Genomic DNA, 25,594 nt, shown 5'->3' with positions numbered 1-25,594 from the left:
ATATAAAGATTAGGTAGGTAGGTCAAAAAACCACTCTAAAGCTGACTGTGTAATGCGTGTGGTAGATGAAGATGACGAAAAGGTAATGCAAAACAAACAAGGCTTTATTTACTAAACATAAATATGCAGGAGATTGTGGGAATAAATAGTAAGAACGCTAACCACACATAAAGCAAACGAAAACTGACAAACGTGAAAATCACAGGGCTATAAATACACAGGGCCAACAAAGGTAACTAGATGAGACACAGTTGAAACTAATCAGAAACAAAGGCAACTAACCAGGGACTAAACTAAGGGGCTGTTTACACATCACCATTTTCAACTAAAAATGCTTTTTTGGCCGTTCATTTATGTCAGCGGCGTTTTGGGGGACAGGAAATGCAAACTTTTGAAAACAGGTTTCAAGTTTTTACAAAACAAGTTTTTTGTAAACTACAAAAATACAAATTTGTGAAAATGGTGACGTCATGTGCATGTGTATTATGTGTTCAGTCTATAGGGATGTGTTTCTTTACAAAGTCACATCGCCAACTACTGGCCTGGCATCAAATACAGCATTTTTTGTCGATTCCGCGGATTCTTGTGAAAGGGGATCGTTTTGACATTGCCTTTGTTTATACACGAAAAACAAAGGAAAAACTATTCCATTTTTAGTACATTGTTGTCGTGTAAGCGTACCCTGAAAAGAAGCAAAAACACAGGAACAATATGACAACAAAACTGAACATAACTCTGACACTCTGCATTTAAGTTTAAAGAATTATATATTTTCATTTAATTGCAATTAACATTTAATTAGGTGTCCGAGAAAATTAAGTTTTCACTAAAGTATATTATTTTCACTCTTTTCCCGCCATTTATGACACAACACTTCCCAGTCATTGACGGAGTACACACGCTATACATAGCCTACGACGTAGCTACGGCATGAGTTCGACGCAGAAGTATAAATTGGGCTTTAGTCTTTGACCAAAACATGATTTTCTCAGCTTTTTGGTCAAAATGTTTTTTTTTTTTTTTTTTTTTATGAAACGTACCCTTTTGCAAGAGTTGATAAAAAAGAATGCATTAAGCTAGAATCAAATGTTTTGCATGATATTCATACAACAAAAATATTCTGGGGGCAATGAAAGTTTTGTGAAAATGACCAAAAAAAAAAAACGAATAAAAAAATGCTGGTGCTGGTGCTGGTGCTGGCTGGCAACACTAGGGAAATAATTAAAGCAACACTAAGGAACTTTTCATCTTCGGTCGCCCTACAGGTTGGAAGCGGAATTGTCCATTACCGCTGTCGTAAATAATTTCGCCGCCCGCAGCCTACTGTCGCACGCACACTCACTGTTTATCCAGCACCGGCTTTGAATGAACGATGTCCACAGACAAGGTAGAGTATGTTGCATGATTTCATGAAAGTATGATGTATTGCGACATCAGAAACGAAGGAAAACTAAATAATGACTATTGTAACGCTTGACGTAAAGCAAGTCAAATTTGTAGTTTTCTCATGTCTCATTCGAACTACAGAAACGCGACCCGGTTTGGCAAACTTGCATGGTGTGGTTATAGCAGATATAGGGCTGCAAAATGAATCCAGAAGTGCCTCTCACCCTGTTATGACTTGATGAACCACTGATACGATTTTGGAAACATTATTTTAAGGTAAAAAATGTTCCTTAGTGTTGCTTTAATGTAAATGATTTCGGTAACTCTTCGGTAAGTATTCATTTTTAAGTTGATGCACATTCACAAGAGCCTATGCGACCACCAGACTGAATGTGATGTGATCTAATCAAAAGCGCAAGGCGAGAACTACCAACTACCATAAAATGTTATTCGTTAAACACTATTCCTGTAAAATGGGGAGTTATGGATACTTATGGCTGAAAAAATCGTTTTATAATCATTACATAATTATTTAAATTGATTTGCTTTCATTCATTCACTATTCATTCATTTTACCATGGTGAATAAATGAATTCATTGCAATTCCCGCGAGATGAAAAGTAACAATAGTACATGAATGTCGGAGATAGTGAAAAGGCAGCTTAAACTCTAAACCTATTGTATTTTAAAAAGCATTTTACTACGTCCTTACATAACAGCAGAAATAGAGAGCAGGACAGAGAGACTCACCACACTTCCTTTTGGACCCATACTGCCTCCTTTGCCATGGTCTCCCTTCTCTCCTTTAGAGCCCTGGAGACCAGTGTCACCTTGTCGCCCATTAGGGCCTGTGGGGCCCTGGGGACCAAGGGGTCCAGGCAATCCCTGCAGTTCACATACAGAGGTAACACAATTAGTTTAAATTACATATAGAAGAGGTACATTTACAAGGAGCAATCTTAAGTTTTAGAACATAATATACAAGTTATATCATAAAAAACAATAAAAAAATAAAAAATAAAAAAAAAGTATATAGCCTATACACAGTAATGTGTAAACCTCATTTACACCTAAGATCAAAAAGAAGTTTCTCACATGCATTAAACATTAGTATGGAATGTTGCAAAAATACATAATGCATTTCGTTTCAAATACCTTTTAATAGTACACAGTATACAGTGCAAACTGCAAGTAGTAAGTAGTAAGTAAACTAGTATATTTAATTTAGAACACAACCAAAATTTAGAACACAGCTTTTACATTTCAAAACATGCCCACCAGGTGGCAACATAACGCTTTGTATGAATAAAAATATGACTTTTTTTATAACACATTGTAAAGCTCTAGCACCATCCAGTGCTTCCAACACCACACTGCATATATGAGTGTGTGATAAATTGTGGGGTAGGCCTACACATGTTGAGTTTTTAGTTTAAAACCTGTGTTGTTCCTTAACTTGATCTGAATTCATTCAGGAGCTGAAACATGTATTAGTCAAACTAACTAATACACTGTAGAACTATGATATTAAATATGTGATTTGTAGTCTGCCCTGTTATCTGTAGATCTGTCTGCTCCAAATCAAAGCAAACTGTAAATGCAATTAAATGGAAAATGAAACAAGATTGTGTTTGTGTTCATGTCTAGAGATTTGTGTGGGTAAGAACTTAAATCCAGTGAACAAACCGTGTTCTACTCTGATGGGATAGATTGATAAACAGACGCCCTGCAGTCTCATGCACACTTAAAGCCCCTGCTCTACCCCTAATCCACAGTCAGCCAACTGATCTGAGACCCTGTTAAGAGTGCAAGACTCCGTCTGATCAAAGACAGTGCTATGTACTGGATGTCATCCACACAAAGCACATCCACATCAACAGAGCATCAAAAAACATTTCAGATTAGTAGCAGCATCTGGGTAGTGTGCTGATTATTTGAGAAAGAGACTGGATGAAGTCATTGATTGAGCTTTGCATGGTAAGTATGGAGGTCTAAGATAGTCTACAGTGAACACAAAGTTGTTTCTTCATAAAGCTCTGTATACACTCACAAAATAAAGGTTCTATAGGGTCTTTCACAGTTATAGGAACGCAGTTATAGGGACTAGCCACCAGGGTGTTCCCCCGAGAACTAAATGTTCCCCTAGGGCCATTTCCTTGTTGCATTCGCAAAGCCAGCAGGAACCTTGAAGTGACGTAAGCCGGCTGCCAGAGACGTCATTTAAGCGCAACATTCAATAATGTTAACAGCTCTGTAGCACAAGGTTGAGAAGTAACTGGACTTCGGCGCTGGTTAATTTTTTGCTGTTTTCCATGTTCATGGTGTTAGTTCGTAGACAGTGGCGTTTTCTTGCGGAGGCCAAGGGAAGCCATGCTTCCTCACTTTTTCAGAATATAATCGTCATTTAATAAACACTTTTGTTTTCACAGTTTACGTAATCCTGTCATCTCCTCATCGTCTCTCTTCATTCATTACTGAGCGTTTTATGATGTGTAAAACAGCGCCCCTATAAAAGTGACATGGTGAATGAGCGTTGAAAACATGGTACTGCACCCTGTGTCTGTGAGGAGGCCAGGCTGAGTTGGCATCCCTTGATAGAAAAAAAAAAGAATGATTAACCAATCAAGTGACGCTATGTCACGACACTGCTCCCCTGTGATTGGTCAGGACAGTGTCAAGGGAAGCCATGAACTTGTTGGCATCAGGCCAATCACATCACGTTATCATCGCCAATGAATGAATGAATGAAATAGCGGAAGATTTGTGGATTTGTGTTGACATCTTGTTTAGCTAGTTAGCTAAAATTATTAATTGTAATTATGGAGGGTGGAGATTTGGACGTATTTGATAAAAAAATATTTTACTAAACTGCCTCTACAGCAGCAACTCAGAATTAAATCCGATGGCAGGCCAACACCAAAACTAAATGAAAAAGGTTATCTTCTTGTTGCTTACCGTCCGTTTCCTATCTATCTGCTAATGTTTTAATGAAAAGACCATAAGATGTTTAAGAGGACTGACTGACTGTCTCTGTGTGTGTGTGTGTGTGTGTGTGTGTGTGTGTGTGTGTGTGAGAGAGAGAGAGAGAGAGAGAGAGAGAGAGAGAGCGAGCGAGAGAGAAAGAGCTCGTCTGGTCTGAACTGCCCATTTAGCGATGTGTTATTTTTTTTTAATGTGATTATAGTTCTTCTTACTGTTTCTTGCGTGCTTTGATTAAGCAGCATGTGAGTGCACTTTGTTGTTTATTGTTTGTGAATAACCGCTATTGTATATCCTTAATGAGCGTCACACCGATTTAAGGGTGTATTAAATGAAAAAGGTTATCTTCTTGTTGCTTACCGTTGGCGTTTCCTATCTGCGAATGTTTTAATAAAAAACACCATGAAAGATGTTTAAGAGGACTGACTGTGTGTGTGTGTGTGTGTGTGTGTGTGTGTGTGTGTGTGTGTGTGTGTGTGTGTGTGTGTGTGTGTGTGAGAGAGAGAAAGAGAGAGAGAGAGAGAGAGAGAGAGAGAGAGAGAGAGAGAGAGAGAGAGAGAGAGAGAGAGAGAGAGAGAGAGAGCGAGCGTCCGTGCTCAAAGTGTTGGATTGTAACAAGCATAAGTCCCGGTAAGATGATGCTGGGCGCTCTAATAGTTAATCCAAATAGCAACATATAAATGGTAACGTATGATTTTCTGCCCCCACCCCTTAAAACACACAGCTTAGAGGTTGTGTCTTAATTGGCTTCCTCAGAAATTTTCCCCACGCCACGCCACTGTTCGTAGAGTATGTAAACTGTGTTTACACGATAAAAATGGCAGGGGCCTGTGTTTTGTATGGCGTGCGTTCAGCCTATCAACGTACAATTATGTCACTGATAGTTCCTTCCTATTGTGTTGGTTTAGACCCTACTCTGAATGAGCTAATTTTGCCCCCAAAAAGACATTCTTTACACTAAAATCGTTCCCATTTCCTGGGAACACGCAGTTGTCGCGAACACGCAAAAAAGCGGGTATAGTTATAGGACCTATGAAAACGATCCTCCGGTGCGAAAGCCATTTTTATTACCATCAATGGTTCATAGAACCACATCCATTTCCATTAAATAGAGGGTTCTTTATGGAAAAAGGTTCTTTAAATTATTAAACTGTTCTTTACAGTAAGAAGAACAATCTGAAAAGTTAGGGCAGTCACATTTTAAATCTCATCAGTTTAAGTGTTCATTTTTGGAAATAAGTTTGGTCTTAGTTATTTGATGCTATACAACGGGAATGCGATGTCATGATTGACAGCATCTCTAAATGAAGTAGGACTGAAGTAGGCACCAACGGACAAATTTCTTTTGCATTTTTCTGCGAGAGTGTGGGCGGGACCTTGATATCGATGCTCCACTTCACGCTCACTACTGCGCAGACTCGAGTCCATTGTTCAGTACTGCGCAGAATCAGGTCTCAAATCAGCGCAAGATGTCAGCGCCATATTGGGACTTTGGCGGCTTCACTTTTTTACAATGGAAGAGAGTGAAGGTTCGTTGTCCATCTTTTTTTACAGTCTATTGTCACTCACATGACATCAGAGCAATGGCAAACCACAACCATCAAATCAATTCCCGATGGACAAAATTAAGTCCCGCCCTACATTTTTTCTTGTTCAAGAAGCCGCTTCACTTGGATATACGTCATAATAGGGAAAACAAAAAAAAACTGTCGCAACTGACATGCTGACATTACAGTCCCCATGAAATCAAAATTATATTTTTTTAGCTTTTAGTATGAATATGTAACACTTACTGTTATCTATAAGTTAGTGTGCTTGAAAACAATGAAAAAAAAAATACATTTAGAGGATAATAAGCGTTACAAAACTTACAGTCTCTCACTTCCGCCAGTATGGATCATGATTTTGATGACATCACTCTGCACTTCAGCTTCTCATCAGCTTTTCAGTCCAATCAACTACTCTCTAGAATCTGAAGCGTCCCACCCTCTACACTATAAATACGCTGAAGCTGCAGCTAAAGTCACTTGTTCAAGCATTTACCATTTTCTATATTGTGAATGGCACAAAGTGCACTATGTAGGGGACAGGGAACGATTCAGACATTGTAAATATGCTTTTCATTGGGGTGAATTAAGGTCTGGATTCACGTTAGTGAACTGCCGCAGTGTGCAAACAGTCTGCTTCAGAGTGGATCTCATGTTCGAGTTGGCGCAGACGACAAAACATATCAGACCCATTTAAATTCTGCACAGAATGCTATATTTTAAAGCGATATGGAGGAGATTAGGAGGAAACTGCAGCTTTATTGAGATTAACGGCTCTGGCCGAGCTGTGATATTAACTAAACACAATTGGCTATTTTAAAAAAGCTGCTTGATATGTCCCGCTCTGTCATCCTGTTTCAGTGGAAATTACATCAACACATTGAATAATGCTGTGTTGTGATGTGTAGGGGACAGACACTTCACATGGTGGCACTGTGCTTCTATGAATTTATAACCGGTCAAGAGAATACATTTCTTGCTGAGCATGAAAGATGCGACTGTGAGAACTGAATTTGTATTTATGAACCAAATTTATCTGTCATAGTAACAGTAGTAGTGAGGTTGGTGTTGGGGGCGCTTTGTTAATGTAGTTGATATTTCCCATGGTAGAAAAAACAAGTGATTCTAGAAAACATCTCACAGGAAATGAGACAAAATGTATTACCAATAATTATTTACTTTTTTAAAAACACAAGGGAGCAATTACAACAACATTTCTTAACTCTGCAACTTATAACCATGGAAATGGGGCATGGGGAATCTACCAATGCCATGGAAAAAGAACTTGACCGATAGATCAACTAAAATAGATTTTGTTGAATGTCTATACTGAGCCTAAAAACCTTGAAATTACGGCTTGATTTGTATTTCTTTTTTTTTAAATAACACATTTAATTTAACATCCAGGTCATGCTTATACAGGCTAAAATGTTTAAAAATTTGACCTGATACACAGGCTGTAGAATTTGAAATATTAAACAAGTAATCCATGCTTCAATTATAGCAGTTTTAATAGCTCAAGCTGAATGAACTCCACAAGTTTGTGTCAAAATTATGATCATGTTCTTCAGCATGATTTCCCTGCTGAAAAATTTAGCATAAACCAGTAACATTGGTCCATGTTGGTCGAGACTGGTTTATGCAAGTCAGAGCTGGTACAGTGCTGGTGGATCCACATTGTAATGCTGTTCTCAAGCAAAACTGAGCTGGTGTAGCTGGTCCAAAGGCACTCCTACTTCCCATGCTGGGGTCCATTGTATTGTAATGCTCTACTGGGTGGTTGCCCTGCACGCTTAATAAACAAACTACAGCTGGTTCAAAACACAGCAGCTCGAGTTCTTACCAGAACCAGGAAGTATGACCATATTAGCCCTGTTCTGTCAACACTGCACTGGCTCCCTATTAAACATCACATTAATTTTTAAATATTGCTGATTACTTACAAAGCACTAAATGGTTTAGCTCCGCAGTACTTGAGAGAGCTCTTGACGTATTATAGTCCTTCAAGTCTATTGCGATCTCAAAATTCCGGCCAGTTGATAATACCTAGAATATCAAAGTCAACTGCTGGCGGTAGATCCTTTTCCTATTTAGCACCAAAACTCTGGAACAGTCTTCCTACCATTGTCCGGGAAGCAGACACACTCTGTCAGTTCAAAGCTAGATTAAAGACACATCTCTTTGACCTAGCATTCACATAATACATTATAGACTTCTATAATTCAATGTTAGGCTGCATAGATTAGGTCAGCTGGAACTGGGAACACTTCCCATAAATCCTGATGTACTCATTACATCATAAGAAGAATGGCATCTACGCTAATTTTAGTGTCTTTGTTTATCCCGAGGTTTTCCCGCAGCCTGCCGGATCCAGGCCGTATCCCTTTACCACTCCAGATCCCTTTACCACTCCAGATAAAGCGTTGTCGGGAAAATTCGTTTTGCGTACCTACCCCCAAGTGACAAAATAAAATTCTGTATCAAAATCTATAAGGAAAGACCAGTACTTTGTTTAGGCTTGGTTTGTAGGGAATTACAAACCTGCGCACATATATTCAAACGCAAGTCAAGTCAAGTCAAGTCAAGTTTATTTATATAGCGCTTTTCACAACACAGTCTGTATCAAAGCAGCTTCACAGCAATAAATTAGAACAATACATCAATGTTTGTTTCTAGTGGAACGTCTACGTTTGGTAATGCTGATCAATAGTATCGTTGATTGATTAATTAAATTAAATATCCCCAACTGAGCAAGCCAAAGGCAACAGTGGCAAGGAACCGAAAAACTCCATCAGGTGACCTAATGGAGAAAAAAAATCCTTTGGTGGATCTGGATATCCTAGGTATGACCAAAAGCCTCGAATTTAGTGACCTTAAAGAGCGCGATGGATTATAGGGCGATAGAAGATCCGCCAAATAGACTGGAGCTAAGCCGTTTAGGGCTTTATAAGTCAGTAGCAATACCTTGTAATTAATACGGGACTTTATAGGTAACCAATGTAGTGATGATAAAATCGGTGTTATATGATCATATTTTCTTGATCTAGTTAGAACTCTAGCGGCGGCATTTTGGACTAACTGTAGCTTGTTTATTGAGGATGCAGGACAACCGGCTAATAACGCATTACAGTAATCTAGTCTCGAAGTCATGAATGCATGAACTAACTTTTCTGCATCAGAAACTGATAGCATGTTACGTAGCTTAGCAATGTTTCTAAGGTGGAAAAAGGCTGTTCTTGTTACATATGAAATATGATTTTCAAAAGACAGGTTGCAGTCTAATATAACACCCAGGTCTTTTACTGTAGAGGATGAAGTAACAGGACATCATACTATGTTAAAGTTGTATTGTGAGAGGTTTTGTGGGTGGTTTTTTGAACCGATAAGTAGTACCTCTGTCTTGTCTGGATTTAATAAAAGAAAATTATGCGTCATCCAATCTTTTATATCTTTAACACACTCTGTCAATTTGGATAATTTAGCGTTTTCATCCGGCCGTGATGAAATATAGATTTGAGTGTCATCAGCATAACAATGGAAACTAATTCCATGTTTCCTCATAATATTTCCAAGTGGCAGCTTCTATAAACGCACATAACTATAGAACCAATTCTTAATGCGCATGTGAACGCCATCAGCGTTTCTCACAGGTTCGTGTTTGAAGTCTGTGTAGTCAGAATGGTGTCGTCTTAGCGGCCCCTAATTTAATAACAAATGATCGTTGCGACGGAAGCGAATCAATGAACAATAACTTTAGCTGGAAAATAACTTTATTAAAGAACCGCTATAAAGCCAAAACAATCACTGTTACCTTAAATTATACGCTTATCTCTGTAAAGCTGCTTTGAAACAATCTACATTGTTAAAAGCTCTATATAAATGAGGATGACTTGACTTGACTTGACTCCAGCAAACCAACAGCTCATGAAGCAACATGCAAAACATACCTTATGTTGGTGACCAGCAATGCTGGATTTTTCAGGTTGAGATCGTCCAAAGACCAAAGACCTTGAACATCTGACTTGACTGGGCAAAGAGTCAACATGATATATAATATATATATATATATATAGTCTCAGACTACTCAGACTCCACAGTGAATTACTGCCTTACAGTGAGATAATGGCTAGAGAGGAAAGTAACTGACATGGATTTCCAGTGTGTTCTCCATACAATGCACCACAAGTCCTTACGTAGACAAACAATAGCCCATATAGTTTTAAGCGGCTCGTTATTTAGCTGCTGTATTATCCAGAAAAATCCCTTCTTTCTCAAGAACCAAATGTTTACTTGACCCTTTCTGCCAAATTTATTTTACACATCCCCAAAATTCAGCAAAAATATAGCCCATTAAATATGATGTCCTACTCTCCACTTGAAGTCTATGATTTGTTGTTTTGACATGTGGTAGTCACATCCTAGAAATCACCCTACACCCCTACAAACCTAGCAACGACTACACCCCTACAAACCTAGCAATGACCCAGGAAATCACATGATCGCTGTTGTTTTTTAAAGTAAATATAAACATCCTGTGTAATGCCCTCCAGCGCATGTTTTCACCCTTACATGTCCTTGATATGCTTTGTGCAGACATATTATCTGTTTTTAGCTAAATAAAGCATTAACATATCTGGGCTTAGTCTATCTGCAAGTCACAGTCAATGAAAATATAACAAAGTTTACTAAAATAACATTACTCCATGGCCACAGCCTTTTTTTATTCTTCAGAAAAAGCTTTGAATTTGTGCCCAGATGCAAAGCCTTTAAGGTATAAGAGATCAAATACATGAGATTTGTTATTTCCTGGGCCGTCACCAGGAACCAGGTCAATACCCTGCTGGCCATCAAACGTCCTGTCCCCTACTATGTGTCTTCCTGATTCCTTGACCCATTTTCTGTTCTGCTCAACAGGGGAAAACCAAACTGCTGTGCCCCACAGAACCAGCAAACTTACAAAAAAAAAATATAGTAACATAACAAATACAAAAAGTTATTTCAGTAGTGGTCTCTCTTGAAACTCATGCATAGTTATTCACGGCATTCATAAAAAAAAAAAAAAAAAAAGTTCTATGGGTTTTGACTCAATTTTAAACAGCCCTACATGCAAAAATTTTTTTATATCAGGGGAAATTTCTTAAACTATTACATAATACTTTCATGATTCATAGGTTATTTCATTTTTTTTCCTAGTAATAAAGTATGTTTAAGAGCTGTTTAGTTCATAAAATTTATTTAAAATTAAAACTAAATCTATAAAATTATAAAAGAATTATAAAAAAAGTTTCTTAAACATCAAATCATATTAGAATGATTTCTGAATGACCATGTGACACTGAAGGCTGGAGTAATGATGCTGAAAATTCAGCTTTGCCACCAATGGAACAAATTACATTTTAAACTACATTCAAATAGAAAAGAAATTAATTTTAAATGTAATAATATTCACACAATATTACCGTATTTTTGATCAAATAAATGCAGCTTTGGTGAGCATAAGATACTTCTTTCAAACACAATAAAAACATCTCACCAACCTCAAACTTTTGATTGGTAATGTACTGTATGTCATGAGGCCTTGGCAGTAATGGAACTGGCAATGCTCTTTACAAGGTGTACATTTGGTGAAATGAGCCAGTAATGATGATAGACAAGCATGAGCACTGGCAGTCTGCAGTACTTAAATCTGAGATCAATTCCTGGCACACAGCAAAGGTTCTTGGCCCAAGTCCTATCAATCGCAGATTAGCGTGAAAGAGTACAAGCATGTGTTTGGGTGGAGCCATAACCTTCCACACACCAGCATAAACACAGTCAGATGAAGCCAATGTCTCTGATTAACTCTACAAAGGTAGATTTAGGGTCTGTGAAACTTTTTTTTTTTTTTTCACCATCATCTGGCATTGCTTTAAGATCAAACGTCCTTCAACCTTCAACTGTGAATACTCATTACTCATCAATACTCATTTCTGTCCTGTCCCATCCTACCAGTGCAGATGCTAACGAGGAGTGAACGGCACAACTCAGAACTGACAACAAACCAAAAACAAGAGTTGACATGAATAATTATAGTGAGAAAATGATGGCAAAATCTTCATTTTTGGGCGAATTATGTAAAGGGATAGATAACATAGTTAACTAGTTAAGGGGTAGTTTATTTATGCTCCGTGATGACATTCCAAACTCCTGTCATTTTTCTTTTTCTTTTCTGTTTGCAACACAAACAGTGAAATTTTCAAGAATAACCTGTTTGCCTTTTTTCATATAATGGAAGTGAATGTGATTGGAGCTGTCACTGTGCACTGTGAAGTCCTCCAAATCTTCTGAAGACATACAATAGTTGAAGTTGTGTGATGATAGACAGTCAGAATTCACTTGAAAAATATATCTTAAATATGGTACTTTTAGTTGCATCATGCCAGGTTTGATGTAAAAAAAAATAATTTAGAGTTAAATTTAAGTTAAATCTGTTTGTTCAGTAGACAGCGATATCACAAGGCTATAGCAAGGCTTTAGCAGATTTGGATTATAGTGCACAGGTCATATAGAGACTATATTGGCACCTTTTTGACATTTTGTCCCTATTCACTTTCATTATATGGAAAAGAGTGGTCAGGAAATTCTTCAAAAAACATATTTTGTTGTCAAGAAAAATAAAAAGCAAACCAACAAAAAGAACATGGTAAATATCAAAAAGAACAAAAAGTTTGGTGTTAAGAATGACATGAGTAAATGATGGCAAAATCTTTATTTGAAAGCTAGTTAAAAATCAGCGCACTTGTCCTTTAAAGTTCAGCTGTGTGTAAAGGGGGAAGACAAGAGTCTGAAATCGGGCAAAACAAGTCTAAAAACTCTAAGGAAACAAAGGAGAACCAGGGGAATGGGAGAGTGCCGCTGAATGGCCCTTAATATATTTAGAAAAATACAAACAGACATGGCCCTAAGTGTACATTTGTGTGAGGAGGAAATAAGCGATTAGCCATTAGTTCAAGTCACTGACAGCTCCTGGGTTTGCCAGGTGAGAGTGAAACTCTCCCAGGGTTCTCCAGTTCAGAGTTGAGCCCTAAAAGTAAAGGTAATTTCCTGTTTCTCTTACCCTCTGCTTCTGCCCCACACCATTGTTTCCTCTCTGCATAAATCTCCTGTCTTTTGTTTTGTCATTCCTTTCATTTCTCTGCATGTCTCTCCAAGAAAAATTTGTTTAAATTATGTTATTTAATCTGCTATTTGGCCTTAACTAAATTCACTCCTTCTTGAACTTTCCATGTTTCCCATGCAAACCCCCTGTGTCTTCACTGAGTGTAACAGTAATGCCACATTTGAAGGGTTAAGTGTCTCCTCACCTCCTCCATTACCTCATCACACAACAATCTGCAGGAAAAAAACAGGAGACACGGAGTTGAGGAGTTGGGATAGCAGTAAATTAAGAGGCAGACATTTATGTTAATGTATTTGTCCGCAACTAAGCAAGATTCATAGCAGGATAATACTGGCTTACAGACAAAATACACTGTATGTTTAAATGCATAGTTGAGACCATGAGCTATCAGAAACTACATTTTCTGGTGTTCATTCACTGCATTAGGGCAGGATATTGAAAGTACTTATATAAACTCTACTGCAAAAAATAAAATAAAACAAATATCTAAATATCTAAACGTTGTAATTAAAGAAAAGGAAAATTACATAATATATTAAATCTTGTCTTTAGAAATTTTGAAATAATGCAATTTATATATTTTTTATAATATATAATATATAATTTATAATATATTTATTTTCTTATTCCTAATTGACAATCATTTTGTTTTTACAATTATTATGTTTAAAAAAAATAATTATTATATTTCTCTGAAAACAAGATTTAATGTGGGAATTACATGGGTAATTTGATGTCACATCTTTGATTGCTACAGCCTCTGGTATGAATGATGCGCTGTAAAGCCTTGTGGTACATGTGGTTGATGCAAGAGTGGACACAGCTGGAATTGGTGCTGTAGAACATGTGAACCGTCCCACATAATGCCCAGGGTCTTTCTTCTGGTCTGCTGTTCATAGTATGAAAAAGTAAACTAGACTTCATAGGCCAACTATTTAGAACATATGTTTAAAATGGTCTGGAGACAGATGATGTGCGTGTGAGTGATGTGAAATAGCAGAGCCTGGTTGCATTAAAACAATCAATAGTAACAGTAAAGACATTTATAAAGTTACAAAATATATCTATTTCAAATAAATGCTGTTCTTTTGAACTTTCTATTCAAAGAATCCTGAAAAAATTGCATTACAGATTTCACAAAAAATATTAAGCAGCACTAAGTTTTCAACATTTAATAATAAGAAATGTTTCTTGAGCAGCAAATCAGCATATTATAATGATTTCTGAAGGGTCAGGAGACACTGAAGACTGGAGTAAAGATGCTGAAAATAAAGCTTTGCCTCCACAGAAATAAATTTCATTTTTTAAAACAGAAAACAGTTATTTAAAATGTTAATAATTTTTACAAAATTACAGTTTTACTATTTTGATCAAGTAAATGCAGCATCACAGAGCTGAAAGTGAGCTCTAAGTCACGCGTTTCTGAATCAGCTGCAAACAGTAGCTCTAATCTGAGAGGTTGACTCAGGAAACGGGAAGCACTCTGGAGAGTAAAGGCAGGAAGCACAGACAAATGCCTGAGCATCAGAAATACACTCTGAACTACTGTAGGAATGCAGGTTCAGAAAGGTCTCAGAGCAAAAGTGCCACTGAAAGTGATATTACCAGATATCTAAAGGAATAGTTAAAAAAATCTGTCATAACTTACTCGCCCTCGTTTGTTCTAAATCTTTATGCTGTTTTTTTTTTTTTTTAAGTGGAACACAAAATGAGAACGTTCAAAGAAAATTGCTGCAATCCATGATCATTTCAATGACCTCGCCCCCTTGTATGATTGCGTAATATTATGTTCCAAGGCAGAAATCCAAGCAGTAGTGAATAGATCCAGCCCCAGTCCTGGATCAAATTACCCACAAGAGCTCTTTGAGGCCACAACATGGCTGTGGGAAACGAACAAAGAGAACAGTGCATTGCCTTGACCCATAGAATTCTATTGAAAGTTCATCACAGTAATACAGCCAAGCATGAACACATAAATAGTGTCTAGCTTATATTAAACCCATAACATTCCTTTAAAAACACCCAAGACAGATATGTAACTGCTAACAGGCAAAAACTTTTTTTTTAACTAAGAACATTTGTCTGGGGACATTGATGAGTCATTTTTCCTGATTACAATAAAAGTGAATGAGAAGACTGCACTCCAGGTGTCTATTCTTGCCCTATTTGTTTTCACACATTGTCTTAGGCAGGACCAGAACAAAATGAACTACAAAAATAATATACTACCTATCATGAGAGTACATGTGACATCATCATCATGTGCTAAACGTGAATCACTCGAGCAGGTGCGGAGGGTCTCGTAGGACTGGGTTGGGTGGTCAGTAATGTTCCCTCTAATATTTGTTTTTGCTAAGCAGAACTACGTCTACTAGGAAACTGAACCTTCAGACACCTGAGCAGAAATGTCAGGGTTGCCAACTTTGGTTGCCTGGCAATAGTGAGATTTTGATGACACGGGTTGAATCATTGACATGCCACTATTGGGAGTTTTAAGGATCAAGCAATTCATTTTATTGTGTCTTAACATATGAAAATGACCCAAATACTAACCAAAAGAGGCCAAATCGATTTTTTTTTTTTTCACCACTAACACTTTTCATGTTCTTCCTGATTCTTCATGTTCTGGGTGTTGACAGCTAGCTATGAAGTAGTTCACCAAAATAGTTTTCATAATTGACTAACCCTCATGTCCTTTCAAATCCAGTGTGTCATACTCCAGTCCAGTAGATGGTGGAAAGGTTCACCTGCTTCTGAAGTTTTAATGCCAGATGGCATTAAACCAATGTAAAATGTGCCTTTCTGACACCTACTGAACGATAACGAGCGCGTCGGAACTTTGGTATTGCACGCGGGAGTGGACGACATCAGGCTGCGCCAGACGGAAGTTCTGAAGAAAGACTTCAGGAATCTGATCGATACGGTACGCAGCACATCGCCTGATATAACGATCATTGTGTCAGGACCGCTTCCCACGTACCGTCTAGGACATGACAAGTTTAGTAGATTATTCGCGCTAAATGAATGGTTAACGTCATGGTGCAATGAGCAGAAACTGCTCTTTGTAAATAATTGGAATCTGTTTTGGGAGCGTCCTAGGCTATACCGTGCTGATGGCTTACACCCAAACAGATTCGGATCGGATCTTCTGTCAGATAACATCTCCAAAATGTTAAATACCTTTTGACTAGTAACCAAAAGTCCAAATCATAGTCTCTGCTGCACCAAATTAACTGATATAAATACTAGTGTAGAACATTGCATAGAAACTGTGTCTATTCCTCGTTTAGTGCGATCAAATAATAAATCTACTGCAGGATCTAGGAAAAATCTAATTGTTATTAAAACAGAAAATGTTGCTATTAGTAAACAAAAACAATTTCTAAAGCTAGGTCTTTTAAACATTAGATCACTCACACCTAAGGCAGTTATTGTAAATGAAATAGTCACAGATAATAGCATAGATGTACTTTGCCTTACTGAAACCTGGCTTAAACCAAATGATTATTTCGGTCTAAATGGGTCTACTCCATCAGGATACTCCTATAAGCACGAGCCCCGTCTGATTGGTCGTGGCGGCGGTATTGCAACTATCTATAGAGATATTCTCAATGTTACTCAGAAAACGGGTTATAAGTTTATTTCATTTGAAGTACTTGTACTACATGTTACGCTCTTAGATGATAGAAAAACATCCCTATTATCTTTAGCCTTGGCTACCGTATATAGACCACCAGGGCCTTACGCTGATTTCCTAAAAGAATTTGCAAATTTTCTCTCAGATCTATTGGTCAATGTCGATAAAATATTAATTGTTGGAGATTTTAACATACACGTAGATAATCAAAATGATACGTTAGGGGCTGCGTTTATAGACTTATTAAACTCCTTTGGGGTTAAGCAAAACGTTACCAGACCAACTCATCGTTTTAATCATACACTCGATTTAATTATATCACATGGAACCGATCCAACCGATATAGATATCATTCCGCAAAGTGATGATGTAACTGACCATTACATGGTAACTTGCATATTACGTACCCCGGTAATATATCATGCTGCGCCGCGTTATCGATTAGGCAGAACAATCCTTCCATCCACCATAGATAATTTTTCAAATTGCTTATCGGATCTGTCTCAGCTGCTGCCTGAACCTAAACAAACAGATGAACTAGACGAACTAACCAGCACTATGAGCACCGTTCTCTCTGGAAAATGGGATATTGTTGCACCTATGAGACTAAAAAAGGTCAGAGAGAAAATTAAAGCACCATGGTACAACAATACTACTCGTGTTCTAAAGAGAGAAACCCGTAATTTAGAGCGTAAATGGAAACAAACTAATTTAGAGGTTTTTAGAATCGCTTGGAAAGACAGTACGTCACGCTATAAAAAGGCCCTAAAAGCGGCCAGGGCTGAGCATCTCCGCAAACTAATAGAAAATAACCAAAACAATCCTAGGTTCTTATTTAACACCGTGGCTAGACTAACAAATAAACAAGCGTCACCTGAACAAAATATTCCGTTACAGTTTAGTAGTAATGATTTCATGAATTTTTTCACTGAGAAAATAGAAAACATCAGATCCACAATTGTAAACGTTCAATCTTCAATCGCGCCTTATAATTCAGCCTCGATTATCACCCCGCAAGAACAATTACAGTGCTTTACAACTATAGAACAAAAAGAGTTAAATAAACTTATCATTTCCTCTAAAACAACAACATGTTTATTAGATCCCATACCAACTAAACTATTGAAAGAAGTGTTACCTATAGTGGAAGAGCCTCTCCTCAATATTATTAACTCGTCTTTATCTTTAGGTCATGTTCCAAGAACATTTAAATTGGCAGTTATAAAACCTCTCATTAAGAAACCACAATTAGACCCAAATAACCTAGCAAATTATAGACCCATTTCAAATCTTCCTTTTATGTCCAAAATATTAGAAAAAGTTGTGTCTGCCCAACTGGGCTCTTTCTTGCAAGAAAATGACACCTATGAAAAGTTTCAGTCTGGGTTCAGGCCGCATCATAGCACTGAAACTGCGCTCGTTAAAATCACAAATGATTTACTCTTAGCTTCTGACCAAGGCTGTATCTCAATACTAGTTTTACTTGATCTTAGTGCTGCGTTCGATACTATAGATCACACAATACTCTTAGATCGGCTACAAAACTATACCGTGTTCAAGGACAAGCATTAAGCTGGTTCAGATCATACCTATCTGACCGCTACCATTTTGTCTATTTAAACGGAGAAAAATCGATCATAACTCCAGTAAACTATGGAGTGCCGCAAGGATCTGTGTTAGGCCCTCTATTATTCTCAATATATATGCTGCCACTTGGAAATATTATAAGGAAACATGGAATTAGTTTCCATTGTTATGCTGATGACACTCAACTATATATTTCATCACGGCCGGATGAAAACGCTAAATTATCCAAATTGACAGAGTGTGTTAAAGATATAAAAGATTGGATGACGCACAATTTTCTTCTATTAAATCCAGATAAGACAGAGGTAATACTTATCGGTTCAAAAAACCGCCCACAAAACCTCTTACAATACAACTTTAACATAGTAGGGTGTCCTGTTACTTTATCCTCTACAGTAAAAGACCTGGGTGTTATATTAGATTGTAACTTGTCTTTTGAAAATCATATTTCATATGTTACAAAAACAGCCTTTTTTCACCTTAGAAATATTGCTAAATTACGTAACATGCTATCTGTTTCTGATGCAGAAAAGCTAGTTCATGCATTCATGACCTCGAGACTAGATTACTGTAATGCTTTATTAGCTGGTTGTCCTGCATCCTCAATAAACAAGCTACAGTTAGTCCAAAATGCCGCCGCTAGAGTTCTTACTAGATCAAGAAAGTTTGACCATATAACACCAATTTTATCATCACTACATTGGTTACCTATAAAGTTCCGTATTAATTACAAGGTATTGCTACTGACTTATAAAGCCCTAAACGGCTTAGCTCCAGTTTATTTAACGGATCTTCTATCGCCCTATAATCCATCGCGCTCTTTAAGATCACTAAATTCGAGGCTTCTGGTCATACCTAGGATATCCAGATCCACCAAAGGAGGGAGAGCATTTTCACATTTAGCACCAAAACTCTGGAATAGCCTTCCTGATACTGTTCGTTGCTCAGATTCGCTCTCCCAGTTTAAAACTAGATTAAAGACGCATCTCTTCAGCCAGGCATTCATATAATATTTTAATCTTACAGTTAAAACCAGGCTCTACTTCATAAACGCCAGAGGAGAACTGGCCCCCGACTGAGCCTGGGTTCTCCCAAGGTTTTTTTTTTTCTCCATTAGGTCACCTGATGGAGTTTTTCGGTTCCTTGCCACTGTTGCCTTTGGCTTGCTCAGTTGGGGATACTTAAATTGATTAATCGATTCACCAGTGCTATTGATCTGCATTACCAAACGTGGATGTTTTACACCAGAAACAAACACTGATGTACTATTTTATTTAATAATGTGAAGCTGCTTTGATACAATCTGTATTGTGAAAAGCGCTATATAAATAAAGTTGACTTGACTTGACTTGACTACTGGACTGGAGTGTCAAGCGCTGCATGGTGGACAGGAGAACAATGGCAGCAGTCATGATTGTATTAATAAAATTGCTTAAAAATCTGAAGATTTTTCATCAAAATTTTAAAATGTTCAGCAAGCCACATACACTTTTTTTGCTGACACTCTTGAGTGCTTTAGTAAGTGTAAAAAAGTGAGGTGTACTGCCATTTTCTGGAATTTGGTTTTGTGTTTTAAAGAAGAACGAAGGTCATACTGGTTTGGATTGACATGAAGGCGAGTAAATGATGACTGAATGTTTATTACTGAGTGAAATATTTGTTTATATTGGCCTTGTATTGCGGTTATGTTTTTATCAAGGTCTCAAACTTGAGCAAAGCTAGGATGCAGGGTCAGAAAAGCTTTTCAAATATTTGTTTCACAAATATAATCAGCAATGTCTGCACTGTTTACATAATGTGCAGTCATCCATCTCTGAAAATATCAAAAATACTTAATATTTTTTTCTACACAATTTGAGTCTGTCTTATTTTTGGTCTGCACAGAAGCAGCATCAGAGGCACACGGCTGGACACAATCCCAGCTACTGAGTACCTCTTTACCAACCCTTACTGTTTCCCATCATTGGGAAGGTCCAGTGACTGTGGATGTATTTATACAAGAGAGAGGCTGATGCCAGAAGACTTGGCATTTAAAAGATTCAAATCCTTGTGTGTGCCTTTACGCAATTACTGTATAATGACTTGGGACTGTTGTTTAAATTTCTTTTCATTTGTTTGACATATCAGTTAGTCTCGTGTCATTTGGATACTAAGCACTGATGTAAGGTATCTAATAAAGAATAACGTCATTAGTGAAGTGCAGATCCATTCAAAGTAAACAGTGGGCAGGTCATGTAATGCGAAGCATGGTAGTGATGTCATGCCAGTGAGGGTGACATCTGACTCAACAAATCAGATACAATTCTTTGGTTAGATGTTTTGGCTGAGGATAGAACATATTTCAGCATGATCAAAGGGTATAGCAAATAAATTTCATGAAGATGTGAACCTGAGAGTGACCTCAGCCGGCTGTACAGTGAGGTACTTACCCAGAATTCTGCCCAACACACTGTCTTATGCTTTAAAAGGTAAATGTGAGCTTCGTTCTCTCAACTTCCCCTAATGGGTGCCAGTAAACACACAGACAGACTGGGCAAGAGAGAGAGAGAGAGAGAGAGAGAGAGAGAGAGAGAGAGAGCGAGAGAGAGAGAGAGAGAGAGAGAGAGAGAGAGAGAGAGAGAGAGAGAGAGAGAGAGAGAGAGAGAGAGAGAAAGAGAGAGAGAGAGAGAGAGAGAGAGAGAGAAAGAGAGAGAGAGAGAGAGAGCTGGTGAAATAGTGTGAGGAAGTCCAGACCTCCATGCGCATCTATGTGTGTATGTGCACTGTTAATGCCATGCCAACAGAATTATATACACACATGCAGACCCAAATACAGTCATGCTGAGCTCTTTGGAAGTTCATTGATTAGAAAAAAAATAGCTAAATTAAAACTCTGTTCCCACGGCATTATGAATTTAAAGTCCACCACTGAATGTTTTACATTTAGATAATTTTGCTGATGTTATTTATGTGTCATTTAGAGGGTCATTCTAGTATTAAAACAGAATGAACAAAAATGGAAAGCATCTCTGCTATTAATGGTTGCTGTGCCAAAAGACCATACATTTAAATCTGCTCTGAGTGCTTAATCTCCATGGGGAGCATTCAGGAAAGCCCTTTAACAAAAAAAAAAAAAAAAAAAAAACTATGGGAAATAAGACCAAAAAGTTACTTTTACCCTCTAAAACACAAACAAATAAACATTCTTAAGGCCAGGATGTGCAGGTCAGTGTGCTTGGATGATGGGAAAATCCTCCTGGATCTGATTCCAATTGAGTCACTTTGGAGCTTTAGGCCAAGGGTTACGGGTCAAAGGTAGTGTCATGAATGCTCACATATTGAACTGAATCAGAGCTTCATGTTCTTATTCAACTTTTGCTACAGAATACAGCTCACAGACACAGCTCTTCAGAAGGACACTTATCACATGTTGGTTCATCTCCTTTTTGAGGGGAATGTAAAAAGTCAGCAAAGTTTTAATGATCAAACTGCACGACAAACAAAGTTATTGTCTCCTAAAATATATAATATATTCTGAACTGCTGAAATGAGTCGTCAGCAATCCCATTCTCACTTCCTGTAACAAAATTGGGTAACACTTTATTTTACAGTGTCTTTGTTACATATGTTACACATGTACTTACCATAGTAATAACAGTAAATGATGCATAATTACATGCAATTAACCCTCAACAAAATCCTAATCCTACCCTAACCCTATAGTAAGTACATGTAGTTCCTTAATATTGCACAGTACTTAAATATATAATCACACTGTAACAATGACACCTTAAAATAAAGTGTAACCCAAATTTGCATAATGTCTTCCTTGGCTGCCTGTGCATGACATCTACTTTGACCTGCCCTTAAACACTGTAGCTGTTGCTGAGGCCTGGACAAGTTTGGTTTATGTTGTCGAAATGTCAAGAAGATTCTGTTTTCAGCACTGCAAATACACTTTTCATGCACTTCAAAAGGAGGAGGACTCACGCTGAAACCACGCAAAAACCAACGCCATCGTTCGAATTACTGCGAATAGAGCACTGAGGAAGCCTCCGGAGCAGATATTTAGATATGGTAATAGGCATTTGGTTTCCGACTCGTGCTGTAAGCGATAGACCAGTCACAACAGATTGGGCCGTCTGACCAATCAGAGCAGAGTAGGCTGGCAGCAAGGAGGGATTTAGAGAAACTCAATCCTCAAACGAACTGTTTTCAGACGCTTTGAGAAATTAGGTTATGTGCAATGTATATTATGAGAACATTAAATTGTTTAGTTCACCAAAAAGTGAAGTTTGTCATAATTTACTAACCATCATGCCATTTCAAATTCATAAGACTTTTCTTTTTTGATTTCAGAATTTCAGAATGTTCTTGAATATGTAATACTGTTACAAACTTCAGTCACTTTATACTGGAATTGTGTCTTTGGTCAACTGGTTTTATTTGCTTAATTACTTTCCTTTTTTTGTTTACTTGAAGAATTACTTGATAAACTCGAAGCAATGACTATTCAGTTGTTATATATAACCTATTTTTGTCTCTGTGGTACTGAAAATGGTATTTGTATTGTCTATTGGTACCATGGCAACTCTAGATCAGATATTGAAATTAGAAAGCAAAAGAAAATATATCATAAATCACACAGGCAGGTGAGCCTGGTAGAATTTAATGAAAACAGGTACATCTGTAAACCTCTCCATACACATCTGTATTTTCCATACATTCTGCAATATACTAACTGGATATGTTAATTTGACCATTCAGCATAAGAGCCCCAGCAAAACTTCCATACATGGTGTTCTGACAAACAGATAATGTATTAATGTATTCTATGTTAAACACTACAGTTGCCTCATGTCACTAATGTTTCATGCTCATCCGGGGGTATATTTGGAGACCATGTCAGGGGTTGCAGTTCATTTAACCTCCCACTGGAGCTGATTTTATTTAGTCTATGACTAATCTTCACAATGAAATATCTCCGGTCCTTGGGAAAAAGCGATAGTCCAAATACACGTGAGGCTCTGGGACTGCTCCCACACAGATACAGCACATATACCCCCAATCCTTTTTTCATATGCGCTCTCTATCTTTTCCCCATAGTATTTATACAGTGTTGCTAACTGGGCTAAAGGGCTGGAGTGGTTGCCATGGTTCATACTGTTGGTTTAGTAACAGATATCTCCCTTAAGGAAGGAAGGAATCCAAACAGGATGGTGGAGAGATAGATTCAGAGAGATGCACTAAGTGGGTGTCTGATAATGTCAAAATTTGAAGTGTCACCCTTGTCTGATGTTTAAGCAAAACATTTACAGTGGCCCAAAAAGTATTTGGAAATTTTAGCCACACTTTAAACAATATGAACGACATTGTATTAGATACAAAGTATCAAACCAAGAGTCACCCCAACCAACAAAATAAAAATTTTTGGAACCATTTTACATTAAAGGTAGGGCAGGCAATTTCGGAGAGGCTAACAATAGCAAGCTAGCTTTGAAAGCATGAGATCTCACCCTCCCACCCTCCAATCATTGCATTTGGACCGAATGCAATGATTGGTCAAACAGTTTTTGGTCCTGAGACTTCCACAGAAGAGTTCTTAGTTCAGTTCTAAGTTCACACAGGTGTCCCATCCAAGTAATCACAGTAATCTACAGAACATGTAGTTCATCACATTGCATATGAACATGCTCCACTAACACTAGACAACCACAAAGTGGACAAACACGTTCCTTAATGTTAAACAGTATGTTGATTATGTTATAATTTAAAACCTAAAAAAAAGAAAGAAAAAAAAAGAAAGAAATTGGTGTGACATTTAGTTATGAAATGCATTGACATTCATATCATTATTTTTGTGTTGCCTAAGTGCCCCAAAGACTCTTTGTGGTCACTGTGTTTATTCACAGTGGTGCTGACATTAGTGCTAAAAATAGCTGCTCTCTCTGAAATAGGTGACTAAATAAAGTGCCAGGGGTGTTCAGCCATTAAAACCGAACCGAATTTCCCTGCTCCATTTTCAAATACATCCTCTTAACCTCAGAACCCAGAGCTAAATAATAATGCATGTGGGAGTCAAAATTAAATATTAATCTGAAAATGAGCATTATATTTAACATCGTGCAATTCACCTATAGATGGCCTACAGAAAAAGTAATTTATTACTATGATGACAAAGCTGTATTTTCAGTGTCATAACTCCAGTCTTCAGTGTCACATGACCCTTCAGATACCATTCTAACTAATCATTTACAAAATCAAAAGTGAATGCCAAGGTATTATTATAATATTTATTATTAAGTATAATTGTGTTTTAAAGTTAAAGGGGCTAATTGAGTTAGTCTAGTGGGCCTAGCTGTTTTTTGTTGTTGTTGTTGTTGTTGTTGTTGTTGTTGTTGTTGTTATTTTGGACCTGTTCCTTAAAAAAAAAAAACTTCCTGCATAACTGAACTGACCTTAAGTAAAAAGAAAGGGGGGAAAAAGCATCATCAGCATCAACACACAGGCCAACATCTGTAAGCAGATGTTGAACCACTTGTTAGCAGTACTATTCGAAAGAAAGAAAGAAAGAAAGAAAGAAAGAAAGAAAGAAAGAAAGAAAGAAAGAAAGAAAGAAAGAAAGAAAGAAAGAAAGAAAGAAAGAAACTGTCCAGCCATAGTAAGTCCATCAGAGGATGTATTCTACACAGATCAGCTACACTGATATCCTGTGTTTATTATACTTTTAATGTGTTTAGATTTGGCTTTAATTGGCCCAGATAGATCATCTTTTGGTGTCTGGCCCAAGTGTTGCCACACGCAGTGTTGCCAGATTGGGACGGTGATTTCCAGCCCAAAAGCTCACCAAAACCCACCCACTACAAGAAAAAAACGCCCAAAATTTTACTGCCAAAATAATGTGATATAATTTCATTACCATGTCATTCAAGGTTGATAAGCACAATTTGTATATCCTTAAAACAAAATAACGATGATAAAATAAAATACAAAATAAATAAATTTTCCAGGAAAACCGATCAAAACAGGGCAATAATTAAGGAGAATTAGCCAATATGACTAAAATGTCCAGATGGACACTGTCAAAACGGCAATCAAGAAATGAACCGATGACTTTAACCCTCGGAAGGAAACACTACAGAACATAACGCAGAATTTAGCAGTCAAAACGGATTCATCGTTGATTCAAACCTTTTTCAGCAGCTGTCAGGGACAAGTAGAGTGCAGTCTGGATGATGGTGTAAAAGTTGCAGATATCTGGTTAGGCTAGTGTGCACATGACCATGGACAGGAGTCGTCCCATATATTTGATTTCAATTC

The 25,594-nt window shown here is 37.5% G+C and overlaps 1 protein-coding gene across 1 annotated transcript in view; it reads right to left on the bottom strand.

Moving 5' to 3' along the window:
• The window catches only part of col4a2 (collagen, type IV, alpha 2), a 133,083-nt gene that overhangs the window by 55,629 nt on the left and 51,860 nt on the right, over positions 1-25,594 (bottom strand). The window contains exon 5 of the mRNA XM_081369536.1: positions 2,137-2,271. Coding sequence (XP_081225662.1) covers positions 2,137-2,271 — 135 coding nt within the window. The remainder of the gene's footprint in view (positions 1-2,136; positions 2,272-25,594) is intronic.

Source organism: Scardinius erythrophthalmus, assembly GCF_964197995.2.
Source record: "Scardinius erythrophthalmus genome assembly, chromosome: 6".
NCBI lineage: Eukaryota > Metazoa > Chordata > Actinopteri > Cypriniformes > Leuciscidae > Scardinius > Scardinius erythrophthalmus.
Note: the sequence above shows the minus strand (reverse complement) of the source record. Positions and strands in the feature narration are given on the sequence as shown.